We start from the raw sequence: 24,529 nt of genomic DNA, 5'->3' as shown, positions 1-24,529 counted from the left end.
CTTTAGTTTGTTTGTTAAAACTGCATAAGCGCATTCATGCAGAACACAGAGGTAAAAGGATCAGCAATCTGCCTTCGAAAGATAACATATTTTCTACTACAGAAAGTACTGCATAGCTCTTGCCTATTTTTTCTTCAATATTTTCCAAACCATATGCAGATCAGCTCTACAGGAATCAACACCTTAAAATGTTGCTTTTATCCTAGAAATGTAGTGCTGTCAAAGCCTGCATACAGCTATAGCACTTTAGTGAAGGAGAAGTTCAATGCAGGATATGAAGCAGAGAGCAGAGCACACAAAAAGAATAGAAAAGAAATGTACAATGAGAAAGAAAATAGTATGTCATAAATAAAATAGTTTCAAAGATCCAACATTTTTAAAACCTTCAGACTGGTAAACATGCCAACTGGCTAAACACACTATGAAAACTAAAATCTCAGAAACACAATCAACACTGAAGTCTTCATTTTCTTAAAATATGGATATGAATACAAAAATACTCAAAACTTACTCATCATTTTGAAGACCAACGTATCTTGGACTTGGAACCAGCATGACTCTAACATTTTCTAGTTTTCCTTTCACAATGTGCATGAACTGATCGAGGTGGCTCGAAGGTGGTTTTGTGGTGTATGTCAAAAAAGCATCATCAAAGTTAATACAAAGTGTTTGTGGTTGGTAATGATTCCCAAATGCCAAGCGACCCTAAATAGTAACAAAGCCCAGAGAATTATTTATTATACACTGCTCTTTGACATATATAGCTCTGATTTATCTATAATAATGCAGTTTCTGATTTATCTATAATAATGCAGTTTAACCAGTCATACAAAAACAAAAGTCCTGGCCATATTTTGTGCACACTGAAAAATACTTCCTCCTACACTGAACTCCCAATATTTGATCTCCTATCACCTCGGTAACAGTTTTCCTGTTGTTGTTTGTTTGTTTTTTTCAGGAGGTAACATCAATTTTAAGGGATGTGTTCAAATATCCCTATTAAAAGATGCAGAGAGAAGGACAAAAAAAAAATTAAAAGAAACCCCAAATACCAACACACTACCCATCGTACAACACCCATTAGCTAGCTTAATTATTTGGTGATATTCTTGATATCATTTTGAGTATTTCTCACACTTGTGCTAGTTTGAAGCAAGCTAGAATGTTTTGGTGAGAAGGACTAGATTACAGGCTGTGAAAGGAAAACAATGGTGATGTCTATTTAGCTCATAGGCTTACTGAGAGATACAAGAAGAAGAATCAAAACTTAGAAAAGGCACTTTTCCTGCTGGGGAGCTCTGAGCTGCATCTCTCTCTCTAACCTCAGCCTCCGTTTCTCTAACTAATCCACTTTGCTTCCTAACCCCCTGGCCAAACCTCCATTCTTCCTTGGGACTGGGGTAAAGTTGAGAGGGGTAGGGCGAAGGTGAAGGGGCAGTTGGGAGCCCCTCCTGGGGACTCAGGTTTCTGGTAGGGCTGTTGTGTTTCTGTATTACCTTTTACCTTGTATATTGCTGTATATAACTGTATATACTGTAAATATCTGCTTGTATATTGTGCTAAGCTGTAAATAATAAGCTTCAATCAATTTCCAGAGCCAGCTGAGTCTAGTCTGGGTGATTTCCAAAGCGGGGGGAGGGGGGCAGGTAACACCCAAACCATCACATCTTTTATTTTGGTGCCAAACGTGGGTCAAATTGATTTTGAGTGATTGCTAATTAACTCTGGGAATCAGAATGAAGCTACATAACCCTGTTTCCATCCCCAGCACAATTTATCACTGTATCAGGAGAGTGCTGGTAGTGTCATTTAAAAACGTTTTTGAAGAATGAAGGAGATGAAAAAGGAAGTAGAAGAAAAATCAATGTCGAGCCTGATTTTTAAACATATGCTGTTAAATGTTTTCATTATCAAAGTGTTCTTACATACCGTGCTCACATTGACTTTAATGACTGGAATAAGTGATCTCCAGGAAGAAGAAGGGTCTTGAGATTCTGTTTTTACTTTAACACTACAGGAAAATAAAAACAACCAGGTTTTATTACTTTGTCTTTTCTGCAGAAGAACTAATAACTTTTTTTCTTAGAGGTCTTCAGTGCACAGCTCTCAGGGACACTGCTTCCCAGATGGGCATCTCTTGTTAGGGAGCTGCTAGCATCCCAGAGCACACTCCTCTACAGCCTGGAAGAAGAGCAGGAAGCACCTGAACTACACCTTGGGTGCTTGTATTCTGAGCTGCACACTGTACAGGTAGAAACCGAACACAGAGCAACAGTCAACCAAATCTTCCTCAGAAGAACTTGATCTGTTGTCAGTATTCCTATTGAAGTGTAGGATTTTTAATTTCCCAGGACATGTCCTAGTCAAAAAGCAGAAGTCCTTCCTGCACCTGCCCATGAGTGTAAGATGAAAACATGAAGAGCCTGGCATGGAGGCACAGCCCTTACCGAGAGGGCTGCTGCAGCATCCTGCAGACACCCACTGTGTAATTCACCAACATGCACTGGCCTAGCCAGCAATAGTGGAAAGACTCACTAGATCTTCTTTGATGCTATAAATAAATCAGTCTGGTGTTAATCGGCCCAAAGACAGACTTGTCACTGAACTCCACTACACATATGCCACGAAAAACTCCTTATAGACCTGCCATGTTTTCTGGGGTACCTCAAAAAAATTAAAGAAAAAAGTAACAGGTTTGTGTAGCTGTACCCAAACATACTGTAAAATGACAACTTGTGAAATCAGCCTAAACATAAAGCTCAAAAAACAGTAAGTCCTCCCAATACCATAAAGATCCTTGAATTCTGTCTAGGTGATGTCATAAATTAGCAGTTCTTGCTTCTACTGAGCAGTACCATCACTATATTGCAAGCATCATCCTCCTCAACACACGCTCCCTTTACACACTGTGCTTCAAAGAGATTTTTCAACCTGTCTCTTACCATTAAAAAAGGAATGTTTGGTTGTGCTTTTTAATTATTATGGTAGAAATTCAGAGGAAAATAACAAAATTTAGAATGTCAGGCTTGTCAGTGCAATTTCTCTTTTAGTTGTGCTTCATCCATTTGGCCTCCAGAGCATAAATTAACAAAACATTATCCAATTAGTTCAGCACTTTGCAAAACAAAGCATCAACAAAACAGCAAAGCGAATAATAATTTACCTCTCAAGATCGGTATGTGCTCTCTGCCTCCCATTCAATTGTGCTTTTTCATCATCTTTCTTTGCTGGAATTATTGTGGGATCCAAGCCAAACAGTTCCTGAAGTTGTCCATAAAGCTCAGAGCGATTGTACACATGGAATTCAAAATCATTCACCATAATATAGAGTCGTGTTTCTGCCTTTGGATCTAAACAGATAGTAGGGAAAGAGTTTCTAATTCTGTTCCAGTATTCTCTTGTAATAAACTGCACATTTTGCAAAAATGCTCTACACAGCAGTGAGTAGCTGCTGCAGGACATATTAAAAAACAGTTAAAAAACACCTCCAGAAAATAATTGCATCAAGGAAATTAGTACAATTTAGCAAATAAGACAGTTCGACACAAAGCAAAAGGCCTGAAAGACATTTTACCCTTTGGTCACAAACCAACAATAAATCCAGGCAAGAGCTGTACAATATGGTAAATGAGCTTTATTCAGTCTCATATAGAAAACCAAATAAACAAAAATCCCTCCTTATGGACAGCACAGAAGCCTCGGTGCCAGCTTCTGCTTTTCAACACAGATATGAGTACTTGAGATCAATTCAATCTCAAACACCAAACGTTTTTCTAGCCAAGCTAGTACTGGGAAAAAGCCATTTTTTTTTCTGCAGAGAAGCAGAAAACATTAACAAAGAATTTCACACAATCAGTTAACATTTCCCCAAATTTAAATTTTTAACTGTAGCACCAGTTTGACTCTGATACTTAAAAACTAGTTTATCATCTGCTGATGGCATGCAAAGATGTTCGTGGCACACTTTGACACACTTTTGCCTTAGATAGTATGACCTAATTATGTAGTCAATGTGAGGAAAGAGCTTGCACAGTTTCCCCCTAATTACCCAGTTGAAAGAGTGCCCATTACACATTCACTCAAGAGACCTGAGCTGCTCTAAAACCTGATCTGGCCTTTCTAAGTCAAGCAGACTTTAGGAAGTTGAAGCATCGATGACTATTACAGAAGTCCCTGATCTGTAACTCAGGAGGTACAAACTGAAGACAACATTTCCCACATACAACAGAAATTCATAAGTCAGAGCAAGCACTCCTATTGTGGTCAGGGCCAAGAGAAGGAATACAGCTGCCTAAAAGCTAAATTCAGAGGCACCTGCTTTATTAAATGCACCTTCTTTCCTAGTAACTCATCTGTTCCCCAATGTTCAGCACCTATATAATATATCTACCCAACAATGGCAATCAACTTTCTGCTCCTCACATCTAAAGTACAAGAAATTTCCACATCACTATAGAAAAAGTAAACACACAATGAGCCTCCAGAACACACTGACATTAGAATTGTCTTGAACAGAAGACAGAAAAGTAAATGAGTCAGTTTCAGTTCCTTCCTGTTTTCCTAAAAGCTCTATCAGATCTGCTTGTTGCTGATGTCACTTGCATCAATAAGATATAGAAAAACTATGACATGGACAAAGACTGGGATCCAGAACTGTTCACCAGGGAGATGTCAGTATCATCAAGAAGGCAAATAAATGTAATTTTTCAACTCCCAGAGGCAAGCATTAGACTTCATTAGCTAAATGAAATCCTATGTAGCAATTTAATTCTTTAAAGAGGTTTCAAAGAGACAACTATCTCTTTTTCTTAATAATAAAAATAAGATTTGAACTCCACACACCAATTTGGTTGCCTAAGACACTTATGAATGTCATACTGATAAATGGATTATCGAGTACAGCTCTGTACCAAAGGGGTGATGTTAAGGACACCTGAAATGACCTGAAAGTTACTTCCCCTGTTAAGATCTTCAAGTATTTTAGGATCCATCATTAGCCTCCCCCCTGCACACATAAAAAAAAAACCCATCCTCTAACACTCTAAATCTCTGAGAAAAAAAAACAAACAGAACAACAAAGGACCCAATGAGGTCTTATTATTTCTACACTGACAGGACTTGAAGTTTATCACCACTATTAAAATCTAATTGAATAAAATCTTATTCCTGTTGCATCCTGTGCTTCAGTTAGAGAACTTAACCCCACCACCAACACTCAGAAAGTCTAAGTCTTCATAGTATCTAAGTCTTCATAATATATTTTTTCCAGGCAAAAAAAAATATTTAAATGCTTAAGATCTGTGGGTTTATTATAAAAATTGGTGGGAACAAAATATAAATCTTTCAGATATAATTTACCAGCAGCTTTCACAATTTGGTCAGGTACAGGTATTTCTGTTGTGAACAATGCAGATTACAAAGTATTGGAAGAATATACTAAAATAAGAACCATTGAGGATTTTGTTTTTGCTTTTAACCTTAAAAGTGCTTAATAATCAAAATGTAAATGGAGCAAGGTTGGTTTTTTTCCAGGAAAAAAAAGATATTTTATTCACACTACTTCATTGACAGATCTATGCACCTCTGACATTCTTGGCTGCTTGAAATATTTAACCATTAATTATGCAGCCTTAAACATCAGCAGAAATAGTTAAGATCATGCAATGCTGCCAAGCAAAAATAGTACCATAAAAGACAAATTATCTCTACTGCAATAAGTTCAAGCCATTTTTTCATTCTGTGAGCCACTAGAGAAATATGTTTGAACTAGCAGATGAAGAAAATTCTATGAAAATCTGTTGTATGATAACCTGTGGTTGGAAAAATCTAATTAACTATAAGACTAGCTTCCAATATTTGAGTTGGCCTTCTTGCAGCATAAAGAGCTTGCTTAGTAATGCCTCAATAAAATGAATGAGCAGCTCTTCCTAATTCCTATCACTATATCAAACAGTGTCTCCTATTCACCTGCATGACATGTATGCAGTACTTCCACCACTGCTGAGTTGGTACTAGCAAAGCAATCGCTGCAGAAGCTTGCTGACAAGTCTAGGAGGCTTCACACCACTTCAAAGGAAGAGATGAGGGGAAAATAAAAATGCTCTAAAATTCAATGAGCCTCTCAGCTAGTGCCCTCCTTAGCTCCAGACAGTTGCCATTTCTGGATCTCCTTGAATTAGCAATGGATCTGTGATGCTTCAAAAGTCAAGAGAGGCAGGACCTGAGACTCATTCAACCAGATTCTAATCCTATAAATGACTACGCACACATCACTAGGCTACTTATATTTTCTCAGTGTTTGCTGCAGATACAATTTATCTCTTGCATCTGGTATTAATCTTCCTCCTTCAGCCAGAGATAAGGAAGAAAAATAAATGGATTTTTCATGCTTGCCCACTTTCTACAATCACAGATGTCAAGACATAGTGTTATCAAATACTATAAAACATGCCTTACCCTAACATTTTTGCTAAAACTCTGGAAGCACAACACCAGAATTGGGAAACTGAAATCACTTCCAGAACATGAGGACTCATTTATCATAGTTATAAACTTCAATACAGGGTCAATTATGCTTAGACTACAGGTAATAAAGGCTAATATTAAAGTTAATGGGTTTGTCTTAAAAAAGGTTCATGCCCCTGACAATGCATTTATTTCCTTGTGTCATTCTAGCTGACTAACAGATCAACCAGTTAGAAGAACTCACACCTGCTGATGATTCAGTGTACGTCAAGGACATGCCAACAAATGAACTGCACACATGATTGCACAAAGGAAGTATTTATATGTAGTCTACCTGCAAACCTAAACTTGAAAAGCTATTTGAGAAACATACCATGTTGTTTCTGCTTCGGATTGTACATCTTCCACCAGCGAAATATGATAAATCCATCTTGAATTCTAAACCAAATCAAGGAGACAAAACAGAAGTTGCGCATAATTCAAAACCCTACACGCAGGACACGTTGCCTTATGCAGTGCAGAGAGCTGCAGCAGTGTACAAGCAATATTAATGCATGAAGCATTACAGCATGAGGCATTCAGTATATGATAGGATTACTGCACTGACTGGAACTTGAATAAAACCCTACACCCATTGCCTTCTCAAGGCTTCCCAAATTCAACAGTATCAAAATTACTAACTACTCCCTTAGCGTGCAGTTCATCAAACTAATTATTCTCAATTCCAGTAACTACTTGGTCAAAATGAATCTTCCATACTGGAGTGAAAGGCATTAATGAAAAAGTTCTCCCAATTCTGAAGTGTTTTCTTTCTCAAGTAACTGGAATCTTATCCAGTACTCACGTCCAATCAGTAACACTCGAACAGGATACGAGCTAACAAGTGTCTAAGAACACTACTAATGCTGCCATCAAACAAGGCAGGGCTTTTCTTAAACATTTATAATTATACTTATCAATATTTTTGAAGATGATACTTTGATATGTGCTATTTAGACCTAGACATCTATTGACTATTTGGAAGAGCAGGTCGTTGTAATTCTCTACCTGATAGACATGTCTTCTGTGATGAAATAGATTTCACGAACCATGACTTTTCCAGAGAGCACAGAGAAGGAAAAAGAACCTAGTGTGAAATAAAACAAAAACAAATTATCAAGTGTTTATAAGACATTAGCTGAAAGTTATTGATGCTTTATTTTCTGAACAGGAAAAATATATTGTATTCAATTATCTGAAATGAAATTATTGGGTATCTTCAGTTTTTCCTTTGAAAAGACACTGACTTTCATAGGAGAAGGAAATTCAGAAGTCCAAAACACAAGTGACAGAAAGAGTCCAACTCAAAAGTACTGGGTTTGAGACTATTCAAGAATACAACCAACTTCTGAGACACACTAGTCATTTAGGAACACTAAGGTGCTTTGTGAAGCTTATGAAAAGACTTATGAAAGCTATTTTGAACATTTGCAGTATCAAGCCACTGTATGCAAAACCATAATTAGAGAAATAAATTCCTGACAAAATAATTTTTCAACTTTTAAACAGCTATAAAATTTCCAAGCCAGTTATTGTAACAAGTTATGTTTACAGCAGGAAGGACTAATAAGCATGAAAAGAGCAGCAGGTAATGCAATAGCACATATTAGACCTCAGGCTTTTCAGATCACCCATGGAGTTAAGTAAACCATAATTTGTTTTAGGAAAAAAAACCACCACATTAATTGATGGAAGCCAAGCTGTACATTATGGGATTTAACTAATGTTATGCTCTTCTTACTGATTAAATTTATAAAGAACATCATATATTTGACCAGCCACATCCAGATGTCTTTCCTTAATAGCAATTTCACACAGAAATCTTAATCATCATAGATGAAGTGTAGCATCCAGCAGGGATTTCATCTATACTGCTGTTCAAGAAGGTGAATTTGAAGATGGTTTGGATCCTTAAAATTTTGAGAACATAAGCAAATTATTGCAGGAGCATCTTTACCATGTGAACATGGGTGGGCTGATTTGGGTTTAAGTTTTTGCTACACTTACAAGCAATAGTTGCAGAAAAAGTCCAGAACAGAAATCATTATTGTTCTGGGAAGCAGCCAGCAGAAGGCATGGAAGAACAATTGAAACAAAAAAGTGCAGTCTGAGTGGGGTTGTGGGATACAGCCCTCTGTGATTCAGCATTGGATATTTTTGTAATGTGGGTGAGTGCCCAAGTGATTTGTACTGACCTGTTTTATTCAAAAAAAGTTTTTAAATATATATTAAAAAAAAAAAAAGTTAATGGATTTTGATGGAAATGTTCTAGGCAGTATGAATTCTACCTATCACAGTCCCAGTATGGATTAAGTTCTGACAGCTTATTTAGAAAGCAAGGGCACTCCGTAACTGGGAGTTGAGACTTGAGACCCACTGTGCACCTCTGAGCCCACTCCAGCTGCTACTCACACCTCAGATGTCATAGAATCCACCTCAGCAGTGTGGGGCAACAGGAAGCTGCACCACTCAACACCAAATTATGAGGCAACTTGACAAGTGGCTCAGACAAGTTCCAGGGGAGACTGAGGTCAATCCCTTCCTTTGAGGACACTGACCATTACTACATGTGGCTTTGAAATACAGGCAATGGCAAAGGTATGGACTTTAAGTAGATGAAGTACACAAAGTAAAAAGTGAACTTGACTTAAGATTAAAAAATTGTCAGATGATCTTTAATATGAAATAATGAGAGACTTCAGTGACAAGGGGGTATTTTTCCACCCACACCAAGAATCCTTCACTAAAGCATGACATTAAATATTTTCCTGACTTAAATGATACCCATGCTGACCATTTTCAAATTACTGTAACAAAGGAACATCTTAATTTTACTTAAGAGTTTTTAGCAAATTGAGGTATAATGAAAAGCAGCAGAAAAACAGGGACATTAGAGTAATGAGAACTTACCAATATGGATGTAGCCATGTTTATATAATCTGTTAAGTACCAATGTTAAAATGAGTCCAATGTTCCGGGAATTATAATAAGTTAGGTAGATAATCCATCCACAAGACAATATTGTTGCTGTTGAAAGATTAAAATATTTTTGAAGCACGCTGACCTAAATAAAAGTCTTACCTATTAAGACTATAAAGTACAAGTAAGTTCTTCCTACTCTCCAAAAAAAAATTTTTTAACTGATGGGACATTTTAAAGGATGTTTTCAGAGAGATAGTTTGAGAAAGGTAGAAAGAGATAGGGAGGAAAAGGGAGAAATGGGAGGTTTAGAAGGTATAGATTCTTTGTTGCTCTTCCATTGCCCAATATGTACAAAACCAAACAACTCCTGAGGACCTGCTAAAGGCAACACACATTGCATCCTTTATCACCCAAGACATGAAATTTCATAGATCAAACCACAACATGTGTCATTCAACATGGTTATTTATTTCAAAGCACCTCACAAAAAAACCACCACAATGATAATCATACTACATTCCTCCTCCAAACCATGAATTGTAACTTAAATTTCTGTTCTTTTGTATCTCAGCACAGGAAGAAACATTATCACATCTGAAACCATTTCCTGTGTTGCTGTATCCTGAGAGAAACACACAAGTTCTTGGGTTAGAAGAAATCTGTCAACAATTCAAACATGGAATTTGATGGGGGGGGGCAGAAAAAAAGGAAATAGCAATTCAGTGAGAAACAACTTTAAAAAAAAATAGGTCTGCTAATCCCCAAAGTAATTTTTACTTTAGTTGATTAAGAGCTAGTAACCTATTTCTAACAACAAGGGTTCTCAAAGCTTCCAGAAGGACAAACTCAAAAGGAATGAGACTAGCTCCAATTCAATTTACTGATAATTACCATTCTGCTTCATCTGAAGCAGAGGAGGAAGGAAAGCAACTTTTCATATTTGAGGTATTTCTACTGAAATACTAACTGAACTGTGCAGTGCAAGTTTTTCATTTATATATGAAACTTTATGTTCAAAACCTGAGATTTTTTTTTTGCCTTTTATGGGAAAGCTGAAGTGCAGAAAGGCATATGGGTATGACAACTTCACTCTGCTGAAAGTTCAGATGATTACTCAAAAAAACCAAACTTTTTTTTTTGCAAAATCAGCCTGTCCTTTCCTTCCTTCTAAATTTTTTTTTTTTGCAGTGGGATGCTTTGGTGCTTTGTAACAACACTTGTTGAAATATGAGGGCATTACAGGAGAGAAAATCTTGCATGACTATCTTTTTTCTTATTGAAAAATGGATCCAGTATGGTTAAAATTCAAGTAGCTAATAGAATTGGGCAGGTAAACTGCTTGACATGTAAAACAAATGAGATCTGCATGGGTGGTTATACAGGAACAAGGCAGGGAGGGTTAAAGCTACACCCTATGAAAGAAATGCCTCTTGGCATTCAGGGCAGGCACACTCTAATGGCAGTGTTTACCTCTCCTTGCTTTCAAATGAGTAAGCTACTCACTCTGGTCCTCTATCATAGGGAGAAAGGTAGAATGACTCACACGTGAAGGGTTTCATTTCAGTAATAAATTTGAGATTAAGGTTCAACTAGACACTTAACTTCCGAATGTCTAAAGCCAAGAAGGTTCTCTCTTAAGGTGACATTCACTGAGAAAACACAGCAAACTATTGCCTCTTCCCAGCTATGGCCTAGCTCGCTAGTTTTACTACTAGTTTCACCTCTGCCACAAATTGTAGCCCTTTCTTTTCCTTCACCAAATTTAGTCTCTACTATAAAGTGAAAGATTCTATAAACTCTACTCATGTCATTATTATACTCTTGATTTTAAAAGCCTCTTCACTTAAACTCTGTTTTGGAGATCATGTTTGGAAGCTTTTGTTGTACATGATTTTTAGAAATTATTCTGGAACTGAGCTACAGCTCTGAGGAGTATGTCCTTTTCTAGACTTTATCAGCTCTTTTCCTGGGATCATGTTAGCTGCTTCAGGATTCAGAAGAAGTCGTTATTGACCTTTTTTTTTTTTCTGTCTTGTAAGAGTGCCATAGGTCAGCAGATGAAAGCGAAGAAGGAAGGGCTGACTGAAACTGAGTCAGTTAATAAATATTACTTCATTGTGTTTCTATCCAAAACTGGTAGCAACAGGAAGCTGTCCAGCTTTTCCTTCTGTTTGTGTCAACATCTATAGAACACCAGGTGGTTTCTTAAAACTGAAGAGACCAGCAGCTTCCCAAAACTGCCTAACTGTATATGTCATTCTGCCTGTAGAAAAAGCTGACAAGCTATAATATTTCTCCAAGTTCAGCCAGCCTTCTGTGAAATAGAAATTTCTAAGTTTAATAGAGTCAAGCAAAAACAAAATAAAAGCTAAGCAAAGCCTTTGGTTTAAATCACAGATGTTGCATGCAATCGGTGGCCTCTTCTCCCAGGCAATCAGCAATAGAACAAGGGGACACAGTCTCAAGTTGCACTGGGGAAAGTATAGGCTGGATGTTAGGAGGAAGTTCTTCCCAGAGAGAGTGATTGGCATTGGAATGGGCTGCCCAGGGAGGTGGTGGAGGGACCATCCCTGGAGGTGTTCAAGAAAAGATTGGATGAGGCACTTAGTGCCATGGTCTAGTTGACTGGCTAGGTTGTACTGGATAATCTTGGAGGTCTCTTCCAACGTGGTTGATTCTATGATTCCAAGTCGGATCACTAATAGTTTGCTCTAAGAATCTGATGCATAGAGGCAAAACCAGAGAAGGAAGATTCTACAGGCTGCAATTTGACAAATGCTTTGGTGAAAGGCTTGAACATCTCCAAGCCTTAAGTCAAAACCTGGGGACACCAATTTTTAAGATCTGGTCTGCATTTTACTGTAGACAACAATTAGCATGACAACTTCCCTTGTTTTTGTCTTATTATACTTAGAATTATGTTGAGTATAAACTTTCCATAGAATTATGTTGAGTATAAACTTTCCATGTCAAGATACTAAAAATTAAATAAATAATATTCAGAAAGCATCCCTGGATAATTTGCCTCTGAGCTTTTCATTTAGTCTGGTCTAGAGAAAAGTAATTCCAGTACATTAACAGCCAACTAACATGGTTTAACTTCTCAGAAGTCAACAAAGTTATTTCTCTTGTGCTTCTCATCGCTCCAGGTCCATGAATCGTGGGTGAAAAGCAGGTATTACCTACCTTTGGAAAAGTCCAAATTCATCACACACTTCTAGCACCCCAGTCTAGATCTGCCCCTGATCATGAATTCAGAAAATAAAAGCAACTACACAAATATAAACAATAGCATCACTGTTCTAAAAAAAAATTGCATATCTAAATTAGGCCTATTTACAAAAAAACCCAGCTCATAACTGAGTACATAATGGTTTGTCTTAAAGGCTTAGTGTGGTACACAATAGTCTAGAAGTCATTAAACACATCAGTCTTTATATCATTTTTCCAACTACACCACTACAAATGGCAGATACATAAACAAAAGTAATACAAAGTTACTTTATCTGCCTCTCATGTGCTACAATGCTAATCCTTTGTTATGTCATTACAATTAATTAACATCTTACTCTGATGTCATGAAAAAAAAAAGCCTATTTAATGGAGAGGAGTTCTCACTGAGTTGCTGTTTTGCAGAGTTGTGGAACATGGTCCTTTGCACACTGGACCTAACTCCCTAACTCCCAAGTACTGCAGCACAGTTAGCACTGGGAACAGCTCCCTGTTCTTTTTTTCTGAACTACCAGAGTAGCATTGCCATACCTCAGTAAACAGCTGTATGACAAATGAAAATCTGGGTTTGATGTTTTGAAGTCTTTTGGTAATAAATCTCATTTTGGTTATGGCAGCATTTAGAACTACATTTAAAAGTACACCAAAAGCAACCCAAAAAAACCCCAATAAAACACCATTCAATCAAACCAGAATAGGCTCAGCTTACCTACTAACAGCCAAACAACGTTGGAGTCATGTTCTGTTAGGAAGTCTTCCAATTGTGTGATACTTGGCACAAAACTATCATTTTTTCTTTGATCCATTGCTAAACTCTTATTGCAGCAGCACCTATAGAACTGAAGGCAGAAAGAAAACAAGCAAAAAAAATCCCAAGTCAGTAACAAGCACAGCACAGTTTGGAGAAAATTGAGGAGTATGTACTACATTAAATAATCTCTGAACTGTCTGCTGCACACGAGTATGCGTTTACTTGCGTTATTCCTTCAACAGCATCTTCATGATCCTCAGCTACCTTTGCTGCTGAGACAGAGGTCCCAGGCACATGCTCCCTAAACCAGATTTGAGACCAACAAATGCTAGAATACGCTCTCCAGATGTACTACCCTGAATGCCCTATACAGCATAGAAGAGCAAATAAATTCATAAAGCTGTTTGTACCATGGCAGTAAGTTAAAAGGTAACTGAATATCAGAAGCCTTAACTGTATTAAGCCTTCTAACATTCAAAAGGGGAATATGAGACAATATGAAACTCAACCCTCACCCTCCACAGAAGGAAAGGCCAAAGCAGGCACTTTCAGCAGCTATGGAAAATTCCCATAACCTCCTAATCCACTGTGTCCATTAATTCTCCTGCTTCAGGATGGATTTGCATCACTGTATATAGTGACTATACAATATTTTTCTTATGGAAAGCAGAAACCCAGTACCCAGTCCTGATCTTATACACTTAAACAACCCATATATTACCTTGCAACTGAGTTATGTTAATTAAGTGCAATTAACAGGGAGTAGCTCAAGCCAGTAATACCTGTAATTACAAAGCAATATTTTACTTGCATTAGTTTAATTTGAAGTTTTCTCGCTTCTCTGTCAAGCCTTCTCACAAGAAGATAAGCATTAATACTGCTTCTTTTGGGGTTGGGTTTGGGGTAGCTTTTTCTTTAAACACCTTGGAACTCCTGGCAGCCTATCCTCCTGTCAGTATTCAACTCTCAAAAAGAAAAAAATAGAAGTAGTAGGCTATTTCCTGCATTTAAGCAGCCGCAACTTAGAGCTCTTGGAGAGCGCTGGAAACTAAGTACGTTGGGAAGACTTTAGTCTTACAGCAGTATAGTATCTTTGGAATAGTCAATAGCTGGAAATGTTTGCAATAAAACTAACAATTCAGTCATGTTTTTCCTGTAATATCCATACTATCACTATTATAATTTTAAAGCAGAACAGGAGAGGAGATATGTGAGAAAGAATTCCTTTAATGCACTTCTACATTTGGGCAAATACAGTACATTGAACTAAAAGCCTATGTTTTGTTGTAAAACACAAGTAGTCCTAAGAATTATCATAGAACTGTTAAAGATACTTTAAGATAATCAAGTCCAACCATAATCCAATTACCATGACCACTAAACAGTATCCTGAAGCATCACATCTCCACACTTCTGGAACACCTCCAGGAAAGGCAATTCCATCACTTCCCTGGGCAGCCTGTTCCAAAGTCTCAACACTCTTTCAGCAAAGAGATTTTTCATAATATGCCATCTAAACCTCCCTGCATAACTTAAGCCCCTTTCCCCTTGTCCTATTGCTAGTTACTTTGCAGAAGTAACAACATTTTTTTTTTTGCTAGCTCTTTTGCAAGAAGGAATAGAACGGAGAAGAAAGAACACAGAAGGAATCAAGAGAAGCAAACAGCAAGAAAATAAAACAATACCAAAACGCCAGACACTGCTTCCAGTACTGATGATAAAGAAGCTACTAACTTAGGTCCCCTCTAAAGAGGAACAATAAGCATTGCACACACACAAATTTTAAAAGCAGCCTGTTTTAGAAGGCCTGTTACAACAGCAAGTTAAATCACATAATGGCACTGTGATTTGCCTTAAGACATTCACAGTACCTTAATAAAAAACCCAAGTGTCAACTTCTATTACGAGGTAGATGATGCTCTGCAGGCAGCCTCTGTGAGCATTTAACCCCTGAATGACAGAGTAACTGCAGGAACCAAAGTCAAGGATTTCAGCATGAAGGAAGAAAGAATTTGCTTGCTCCCTTTCTTACCAAGGGAAAACAGGGTCAGTGTTTTGTCATCTAGACCATAATGGAAGCACCATCAACTGAGGGAGGACTGCCTATCGCTTTAACAAACACCACCTCAAATTTAATCCCTCAAGAAATCAACCTGTGGCTTCTTCATAAGAAGTATTACCCAATGCTACATGATACTGAGACAGGACATTAAATATTATCTTCTAAAAAGGACTGTGATAAGACAACAGAGAGACTAAGTCATAGGTCTCAGTTACAACAGCATTCATCATTTCTTGTCACTGCTATCCATAACCACAAATTGGATATCCTTGGAAGTTTTTGGGGATAGATTTGTTACTTGCAAATAAACTCATCAATCAGTTTGGAGCTTCACTGCTGATACTTCAAAGTCCTGGACACTGATTATGTATTCTGTCAGGGTACCCTTTACCCTTGATCAGGTCACCTGAGGAAGAGGATGATGAAAATAAAAGTGCAACCACTCAGAAACAGGCAGCAGCAACAGCTGCACTCAAAGTGAGTTCTCAGTATGCCTCTCGGAGGAAGCAAGTGACTAATCTACTTATCTTATGAAGCAATTTTGGCCATATGAATTAGAGTAATAGGGGATGTGGGCAAAGATTTAAGTAGTACATGCTGTTTATAATGCCCTTGTGCATTTACATGACATGGAAGATGAAGAGGCAGGACCTGGATCATGGGGATTGTTACAAGGAAGAGATGCAGTTTTTTCAGGGCAGATATTTGCTATTTTCAGTTAACCTGCACCTGTTTCTGTTGACAGCTCTATACCTATCTGCTGTTACCTTCCATGCCCTACATACTGAGTCCGCCTGCACTCATCCACTCTGTTCCACTTACTCCTATGGGCAAATTTGCAATCCGACAAAACATTAACTTCTGCACTCTCCAGGAACACTGACCCTTAGACTGATGAGCCTGTAATTTACACTCCTAGTGCTACTGTAGCCATCTGAAGCAACAGTGTATTTGCCAAATATTACCAGACAGCTTTGAAAGGATGAGACTTAAGTTTGCTGGGAAACTGACTCCTATCAGCCTGTTAATGAAAAAGAAACCCAGGACTTCATGTTTACCTCTCTGAACTTAATAGCATTTTTTCAGGGTCTCTGATTTGCAGTGAAAAGCTCAGTTAACATGCTAGAAACCAAAACCATAAAAAGTATTTTGGTTTATTTGCCTCCCCCCCTCGCTTTTTTGTTTGGTTGTGGGCTTGGATTTCTTTGGGCTGCGGAGTTTTTTGGGTTTGGGGCAGGGTTTTGTTTTGTTGTGGTGGGTTGGGTTTTTTTGTTGTTTTGGAGTCAGGTTTTTGATTGTGGCTGGTTGGGGGTTTACTGTTTGGTGTTTTTTTTAAGCACATCTTTATTATATTCAGTCTGTTACTTGTGTCTTTCATTTACCAAATACAATGTTGACACACAGAAAATACATGAGCTTTCTCCTGGGAGAAGCATGGAAGATTCTGGAATCTGTTACTGAAGTGACAGAACCCAAGTATTTGTATTTATTTTCACAGCTGCCCTTTAAGGCATTATGTAGTCTTCTTTCTGCAAATGAGATACCTGAAGCAAGGAAAGATTTATTTATGATGCCCAAACCAAAACACTTGGGGCCTGCTTTTCAGGTTGTGCATGTTTAGAGTGTTAGAGTGTTGAAAGCAGACAGTGGACTGGCTCAAAGATGTGTGGGTTTGATATTGCTGTAGCTTTGCTTCTCCTGGTCAAACGGGCTTTCTTTAGAGCAGAAACACACACTCAGACTTCTTTCACAGCAAATATATCCCTAAAAAGCCAAATACTGTAAAGTAGCTGCTTCGAATCTTTAGAAACACACCTTAACACCATCAAAGAGGTAAATTAGTTTTAACCTCAGCCTGGCACATTAACACTTAACACAGAGAACAAACCTCTGCTTGAACAAAGTCATTAAAAATTTAGAGAAAGCATGCATATATTAAAGAGCTGACAGGGGGAAAAAAAAAAAACCAGAAGCCAGGTCACCAGACTCTCAGTCACCAGAGTACAGTTGCTTGGCTGAGAACGCGGGAGCCCAGGGAGCTAACAACCCACCCGCAAAAGGTCTGCCCTGTACCTATAACTGAGGATGAAGGGTACACATTTTATTCAGTGCCAGAGAGCTTTAGGTAATACAGTTACAGGACTGTAGAAGGAAAGGAGAGAGAAAGAAATGCCTGTTTATTACATCCTTTAACACACTTTTCATAGAATCATAGAATGTCAGGGGCTGGAAGGGACCGCAGAAGATCATCTAGTCTAGCCCAGGATCACCTGTACCAGATCACAGAGGAACGCGTCCAGGTGGGTCTTAAATATGTCCAGAGAGGGAGACTCCACAATTCCCCTGGGCAACCTGTTCCAATATTCTGTCACTCTCCCAGGGAAAAAAAGTCCTCCTCATGTTTAAATGAAACTTCCTATGCCTAAACTTCCACCCACTGCCCCTCGCCCTATCATCAGGCATCACTCAGCAGGGCCTGGCTCCATCCTTCTGGCACTCACCCTTTACATATTTATAAACATTGATGAGGTCACCTCTCAGCCTCCTCCTTGCCAAGCTAAAGAGCTCCAGCTCCCTCATTCTCTGCTCATAAGAGATATGTTCCCATTCCCTTTATCATTTTCGTGGCTCTGCACTGGACTCTCTCAAGCAGTTCTATGTCCCTCTTGAACTGGGGTGTCCAGAACTAAACACAGTACTCCAAATGTGGTCTCACCACGGCAGAGTAGAGAGGCAAGAGAACCTCTCTCAACCTACTGGCACACTTTCCTGGCACACTTTGTAGTAACAGATGAAGAAAACCAGTAACCAAAGGTGGGAAAACTACCCAGAATTTCATAATGCTGAGGAAAAAAAAACTTTGTTACAGAGCTATGAAGCAGATAGGGAAATACTGGGTTATACCAAGCCCCATTTTATCACCAGAACTCAGTGTGGAGAAAAACAAGTGATCAAATTTGGCAAACATTCCTCAGATCTTCACATAAATTAAGTGTTCACTGAAGATATAACTGATGCTATTACAGGTTAACTGGGATTTAAGTAACCTCAGAATGGCAACATGTAACTCCACTGTAAACAAAAGGAGATAAATACTCCTAGTCTAAATAAATTAACAGTATTATGCCTGGATGCTCCACAGCTCAGGTAGTGGAGCATACCCACAGTTGCTCGATAGAGAAAAGGAAAGAAATAGCATTTCTGCATCCTAACCATTCCATCACTTTCTCTCAAGAGGTCTCTGGCAACAGCTACCACAAAATCAGAGCTTTAAATACTATTAGAAAGCAGTCTCACTAATGTAAACACAACTCAAATGAATTTTCCTCTGCAGATATCATGACACTGTCAGCACCCAGACGCACATTAGGCACATTTCACAAAACAAAAAGCTGCCAACCTTGGCATCTTTCCCAAAACACTCTAGCTAGGTCCAAAAGCTTCAAACTCATCCCAACACAGCTTAGGAAGCTTAGCTGTTCTTTAATCAACAATCGAGAGAAAGAGGAAGGAAGAGAAAGAAAGCAGTTCTCAGCAAACACATGCACACAAAAAGTAAGTCAAGTGACAGCACCCACAAAGCAATTCTGCCATCTGACATGTTCCAGTGGCTTTCTACCTTATCCCAAATTAAAGAGCAGCAGTTTTTAATGGAAAAATAAAATTAAATTCAGGCTTATTTTCTTCCTCCCTCTGCTAGCACTTTAAGTAACAATATCAGTAAACTGTACAAAAACCTAAACTTCTGCATTAATTACACCTATGAAATATTGCCACAATCTCCAACAGAAACAGCTTGACTGAAAACTGAGCAAAGAAGAGAGTCACACCTAGCTAAACTGGTGTGTGAACTGCCCTGGTTAAACATCATTTGCACTACAGTAGCTTACATGAGTAAATAACAGATATATTTAAAAAATAATTAAATCAAAACTTATGTATATTCAAAAGGAACTGTAAATTAGAAGATAAAAATCATTCTTACAGTAGCCTGCCTGCTGAGACTTACTTTACTCAATAGAGAAACAGGAATCATCAGGAAAGCAGCTACAGTCAAAAAACCTCAAAACTGAAAATAATAGTGAAATTTCAACACTCTTCTGAGAGCAACAAGAAGCAAATAGTGGGGAAAATAGCCTGAGTTGTTTAGATAAGTACCACTGTCCAAAAGAAGTGAAAATCAAAAATCATCTGCAACAGAAATCTACTGATTCTGCGTCCAAAATAGCAGGAATGATATTTATTTACTTTCAGTAGTACAGCACATGAGTTTTAACACAAAAGAAACCAAAGACAACTCCCACCACAGCAACCAACATGCAGTTCCCAGCTGCTAGCCTAAGAATGTTATACTGAACTTTGGATGATTTTTCATTTAATTTTAATTTGCCTCCCAGATTTCTTCAGAGAAGAGGGTTGCTTTCCTGCTTATATTGCCAGCTTTTGATAATGCAGAAAAAAAAAAACCAACAAATGACACAGAAGTGGAAAAAAAAACCCACGCACCACAAACATCAGAACCTAAAGGCTCTTAACAGTAGAGATAAATAACAACTTAGGACAAAAACACATTCTTTTTTGGGTCTGGTCTCAAAAAACAAGGCAACAACTTTGGTTTTTCTCTCTATTTTTTTCCCCATTCAAAGTACAGCATTTTATGTTTGAAATACTTGATCAAGGTAAATCTTCTACATACAGTTGGTTTTTTACAGAAGCACTTCCTCAAAATTTGTCCTCTGACACACTACCAGAAACTGGGGAATGGGGGAAACCTGCCATAAGTCAAACCAGAAATCAAGTCTTCTGGGTACATATGCCACCACCCTTAGGTGAGCTACAGAAAACATTAGAGTCTGCCTGCAGTCAACCCAAAGATTCTGGTGCAGCAACAAGTGCTATTAGAAGTTATATAGGAAGATAAGAACCTACAAGGAGAAGGCAGCACATCTCCACACCACTGTAAACACAAGATAATTCTGAAGGCTGCTAACAAAGTAAACTCTTGTCTATTTCCCACAGAACAAAACTATGTGAAAGGACAATTTCCACAGAGCAGCTGATGCATTTTTCACATGTCAGAGTTTTCTAGCAGCATATCCAAAAGGGGTGAGTTACTTCAGTATGTCTCACATGAGGATGAGAGGTCATTCCCAACCAACCCAAGACAATTCACCATGATCAAAAATCTACTCATGCATGAGCACTGCCAAATCCTGCCAGCTCAAGCCATGATCCTAAGCAAACATCTCTCGACATCTGTTTAGAGCCAACTGCTTGATCTCGTCTTAAATGTTTTTTACCAATGATTGTTTAAATAATGTAGTAACATTCTTTAACAAACAAGAGTACTATTCTCCCCGCTCCCTACACTCCATCTTCTCTTCTTAGTTGCCAAAATTTCTGACCCACTTGTTTATCTGCTCATTATACTTCTACACATAAAATCTGGAACAGACCTGCACAGCTACAATAAAAAATAAGCCAGAAAAACAGAATTACCTATCTAAATTACAGAAAGAACAAGTCCCATGGCAACAGTTGTGGTCTTTTTGTACATTAAAATTGATAAAATTATATAGGTGGATAAATCTGCTGCAGTAAACTACCAGCTTTGGGAGCTTTCGCAAAGTTTAGTGAATGTTGCTATGGAGATGTGTTTTAAAGTGGGAGATACATGAAGAGGAATGTGATGGGGATATTGGCTATACACCGATCTTTATGTAAAGTACACCTCCACCATATTAACATGCTATAGCATGCTACACTGACAAATCACATCGGATTTTTTATCGACAATGTGAAGTGCGAGCACAGTATCATTACAGCTTCCGACACATCACAAGGCAGGTGAATTCCGTGTTAAATCAGTGTGTGCGTGAAACCCTCCAAGGATCACGGGCACCGGCCAAGATCGCCTTTCACCTGCCAGGGAAAGGAAAACTTTCCTCGCAGTTCAAACCAAACTGGAAGGACCTGAAGTCCCGTCCTCTGACCTTACCACTTTCTGCACGCCGTTAGCCTACGAAAAGCATTCGCAAAGGAAAAAAACAGCAACCCGTGAAGCCGGAGGGGCTTTCTCTGGCATTACTGTCTCTAAAAGCAGCCGGGGCCGGCGGTAGAACCGACAAACACCAGCTCCGGTAACACAACGCCCGGGTGGGCGTAGGTGACAACACACGGAGATCGTCTCCTCAGCACCGGTGGGCGCGTAAGAGGCGTGGCGCCCTCCCCAGCCCCCGGCACGGCGGAGGCCCTAGCCGGCGCCCGACACGGCACCGGAGTGAGAACGACTGACGCCCCTCAGTGCCACCCCACGCTCAAGCATACGCTTTTTCTTTCACGGAGGCCGCCAGACTCGGGGATAGCGGCGGGGCCGACCCCTGTGCACCGCTTTCAGCTCGCAGCGACGGCCTCACACCGGCCCAGTCTGGTGGGAACGGAGAACATTGCCCCCACTCTGCCCGCCGCAAGCAGCCCCCATCCGCCGTCCCGCCCGCACTTACGCCATCGCACTCCGCCGCAGTTTCACCACGGACCCGGAAGTAGCGGTAGCAGCTGCGGCGGCGGCCGGAGCCCTCCCGCACCTCACGGCGAACGCCGGGCCGGGCCGGGCCGCCCCGCCCACAGCGCCGCCAGCCGCCAGCGCCGCCGGAGCCAACTGCGAAGCGTCGCCGGCCCGCGGGGCCAATGGCAAGGGTGGTGGTTCCCCGAGGGGGCGGGAAGAGCGGCGCCCGCCACCAATCGCAAGAGGCGGTGCCAGGTGTGCGTGTGTGTGTGTGTGTGAGGGGGGGGCGGTGTGTGTGTGTACAGTGTGTGTGTGCGGAGGTGCGTGCGGGCGCGCGCGGGCGGCTGGGAGCGCCTGCGCTGCTCCGCCGGGGAGCGGGCGCTGCGCATGCGCGGGCGGCGGCGCAGAGGGTGGGCCGCGGCGTCGTGAGGTTCCTTGCTAGTTTTCAGAAGGCTTCTGAGTTTAGATTTCGTGATGAATCCTGCAGCAGACGCATTGTTGTCAATTCAAGAGAGATGTTGAGGTGCTGGAACGTGTCCAGAGAAGGGCAACAAAGCTGGTGAGGGGCCTGGAACACAAACCCTATGAGGAGAAGCTGAGGAAGCCGGGCCTGTTTAGCCTGAAGAAGAGGACGCTCAGGGGGGACCTCATTGCTGTCTACAACTACCTGAAGGGAGGTTGTAGCCAGGTGGGGGTTGGCCTCTTCTCCCAGGCAACCAGCAGTAGAACAAGGGGACACAGTCTCAAGTTGTGCCGGTGAAAGTATAGGCTGGATGTTAGGAGGAAGTTCTTGGCTGAGAGAGTGATTTGCCATTGGAATGGGCTGCCCAGGGAGGTGGTGGAGGCACCGTCCCTGGAGGTCTTCAAGCAAAGCCTGGATGAGGCACTCGGTGCCGTGGTCTCGTTGACTGGATAGGGCTGAGTGCTAGGTTGGACTGGATGATCTTGGAGGTCTCTTCCATCCTGGTTGATTCTATGATTCTGTGATTCATATTTTAAGTGTCGCATAAGGAGCAGCGCTGCCAGCCTTGGCCACCTGGTCAGCCTCCCATCAGTCAGCACAGGCTCTACAGCTGAGGGACCAGGCACCTGTCAGCCCACAGCCCACACTGCACTCCAGTTTAATAATTTCTGTATTAGGAGGTGCTGAAATGCTTTATTTATCAAATGGATGGAGAAATCTGTATTCTGCCCGTTCGTTTATCTGTCCTTTGTTTGGTTCCACCAAAGCAAGTGGGCAAAACTGTCCGCCAGAAGATAGGCAGATAGAAGCTGATTGTCAAGATAGTTTTGAACACATGCAAGCCATGAGTTGACCAGCAGATGCCGTAAAATGTGATGAACTTCTTTAAATCACCCAGGCGTGCATCCTACAGATTTCAGTGGTGTATTGCAGGAAACCAAAATGGTAACTGAGTGCACTTGTGTAGCTCTTCCTACCTGGTGCTTGTGTGCTGTCAAGATGGATGCTGAGCTTCGCGTTGCCTTAAAGCCATCAAGGCCTCCAGAGGCTGTGACATGCTGTGTCACTAAGGGCTCTCGTGGTAGCAGGGCAGAGTACCTAGCCTTGGACACCAAGAACAGAAATCTGTCTGGACTGCTTTGTACCTGCAAAATTAATCCTTCAGAGGAGAAACAGCCCCAAAGCCAGGACCCTGTTCTCACTGGCCTGACAGGCCTGCCTACAGGATGCATGGATTTGCTTGAGCTGACCTGCAAAATGAACCCCAAAACTCAGGCAGAGTTATGAGGTAGGTATATTTTATTACAGCTCTGGATGCAGGCAGGATCACTCCATCAATTCTGCACATCCCATGCTGCCACAAGCCACAATTTATGTTATGAAAGCATGCATATTTATAGTCAGAGGTAGGGTTATTACAATTATTTATTGGAGTTCATTAACATAGATATTTTTCCATTTTCTGTCCCAATTCCAACCTACCTTGGTGGTCTTGGGATTGTTATCTGTGATGAACACCCCACACAGACTTCCTCACAGGGCCTTTTCATCTCTGGTCAGCAGACCTTTCTTTATTGCTGATGTCAGGATATCTCTGCTTCTCCTTTATCTCCTTCCTGCTTTCCTTAGTCCCTGCAGGCCTGAGCCTTTATAAGATTACGTATCACAGAACTCCAGCAAGTAACTGCAAACACTTCTACAGTAGCCATTGTTTAGGTTTGCATATTATCAAATGATTACTATAAACAAACATTTCTACAAAGTTTCTTTTTTTTAAGGTTTGCCACAGACACCCTCAAAATGTGCATCTGATCTGTAAGGCCCTTTACCAGCACTCCTTGATCAGAACTAAAGTGAAACAAACCTAGCTGGGCAGGGAGGTTGTGGCTCCTCTCTGTCAGCCACGTGTTCTTGCCTTCTATGCCATATTGGCTCCTTTCTGCCATACTGGAAAACAGTGAGCATGATCCCCACTCACTGCTGCACAAGAGCATGGGTGCCCCATGGCATCTGGTGAGAGCTCTTCATATGGCACAGAAAGGCACTGATGGGATTATTCCTCAAGCAGCATAGCAATCTTGCAAAGCCACA

At 40.3% G+C, this 24,529-nt stretch overlaps 1 protein-coding gene across 11 annotated transcripts in view; it reads right to left on the bottom strand.

Annotated features, from left to right (window-relative positions):
• The window catches only part of BLTP1 (bridge-like lipid transfer protein family member 1), a 115,321-nt gene extending 93,238 nt beyond the window's left edge, over positions 1 to 22,083 (bottom strand). For all 11 annotated transcript variants that reach the window (XM_064149935.1, XM_064149924.1, XM_064149925.1 and 8 more), the window contains exons 1-8: positions 21,974 to 22,083; positions 13,367 to 13,496; positions 9,415 to 9,531; positions 7,513 to 7,591; positions 6,839 to 6,903; positions 3,164 to 3,350; positions 1,930 to 2,011; positions 512 to 705 (exon numbers count right to left, since the gene is read on the bottom strand). In XM_064149935.1, coding sequence (XP_064006005.1) covers positions 512 to 705; positions 1,930 to 2,011; positions 3,164 to 3,350; positions 6,839 to 6,903; positions 7,513 to 7,591; positions 9,415 to 9,531; positions 13,367 to 13,463 — 821 coding nt within the window. In that variant the 5' untranslated portion in view covers positions 13,464 to 13,496; positions 21,974 to 22,083. The remainder of the gene's footprint in view (positions 1 to 511; positions 706 to 1,929; positions 2,012 to 3,163; positions 3,351 to 6,838; positions 6,904 to 7,512; positions 7,592 to 9,414; positions 9,532 to 13,366; positions 13,497 to 21,973) is intronic.
• Positions 22,084 to 24,529: the final 2,446 nt, after the last annotated feature.

Source organism: Pogoniulus pusillus, chromosome 10 (assembly GCF_015220805.1).
Source record: "Pogoniulus pusillus isolate bPogPus1 chromosome 10, bPogPus1.pri, whole genome shotgun sequence".
Classification (NCBI taxonomy): Eukaryota; Metazoa; Chordata; class Aves; order Piciformes; family Lybiidae; genus Pogoniulus; species Pogoniulus pusillus.
This window is presented reverse-complemented; position numbering and strand designations above follow the sequence as displayed.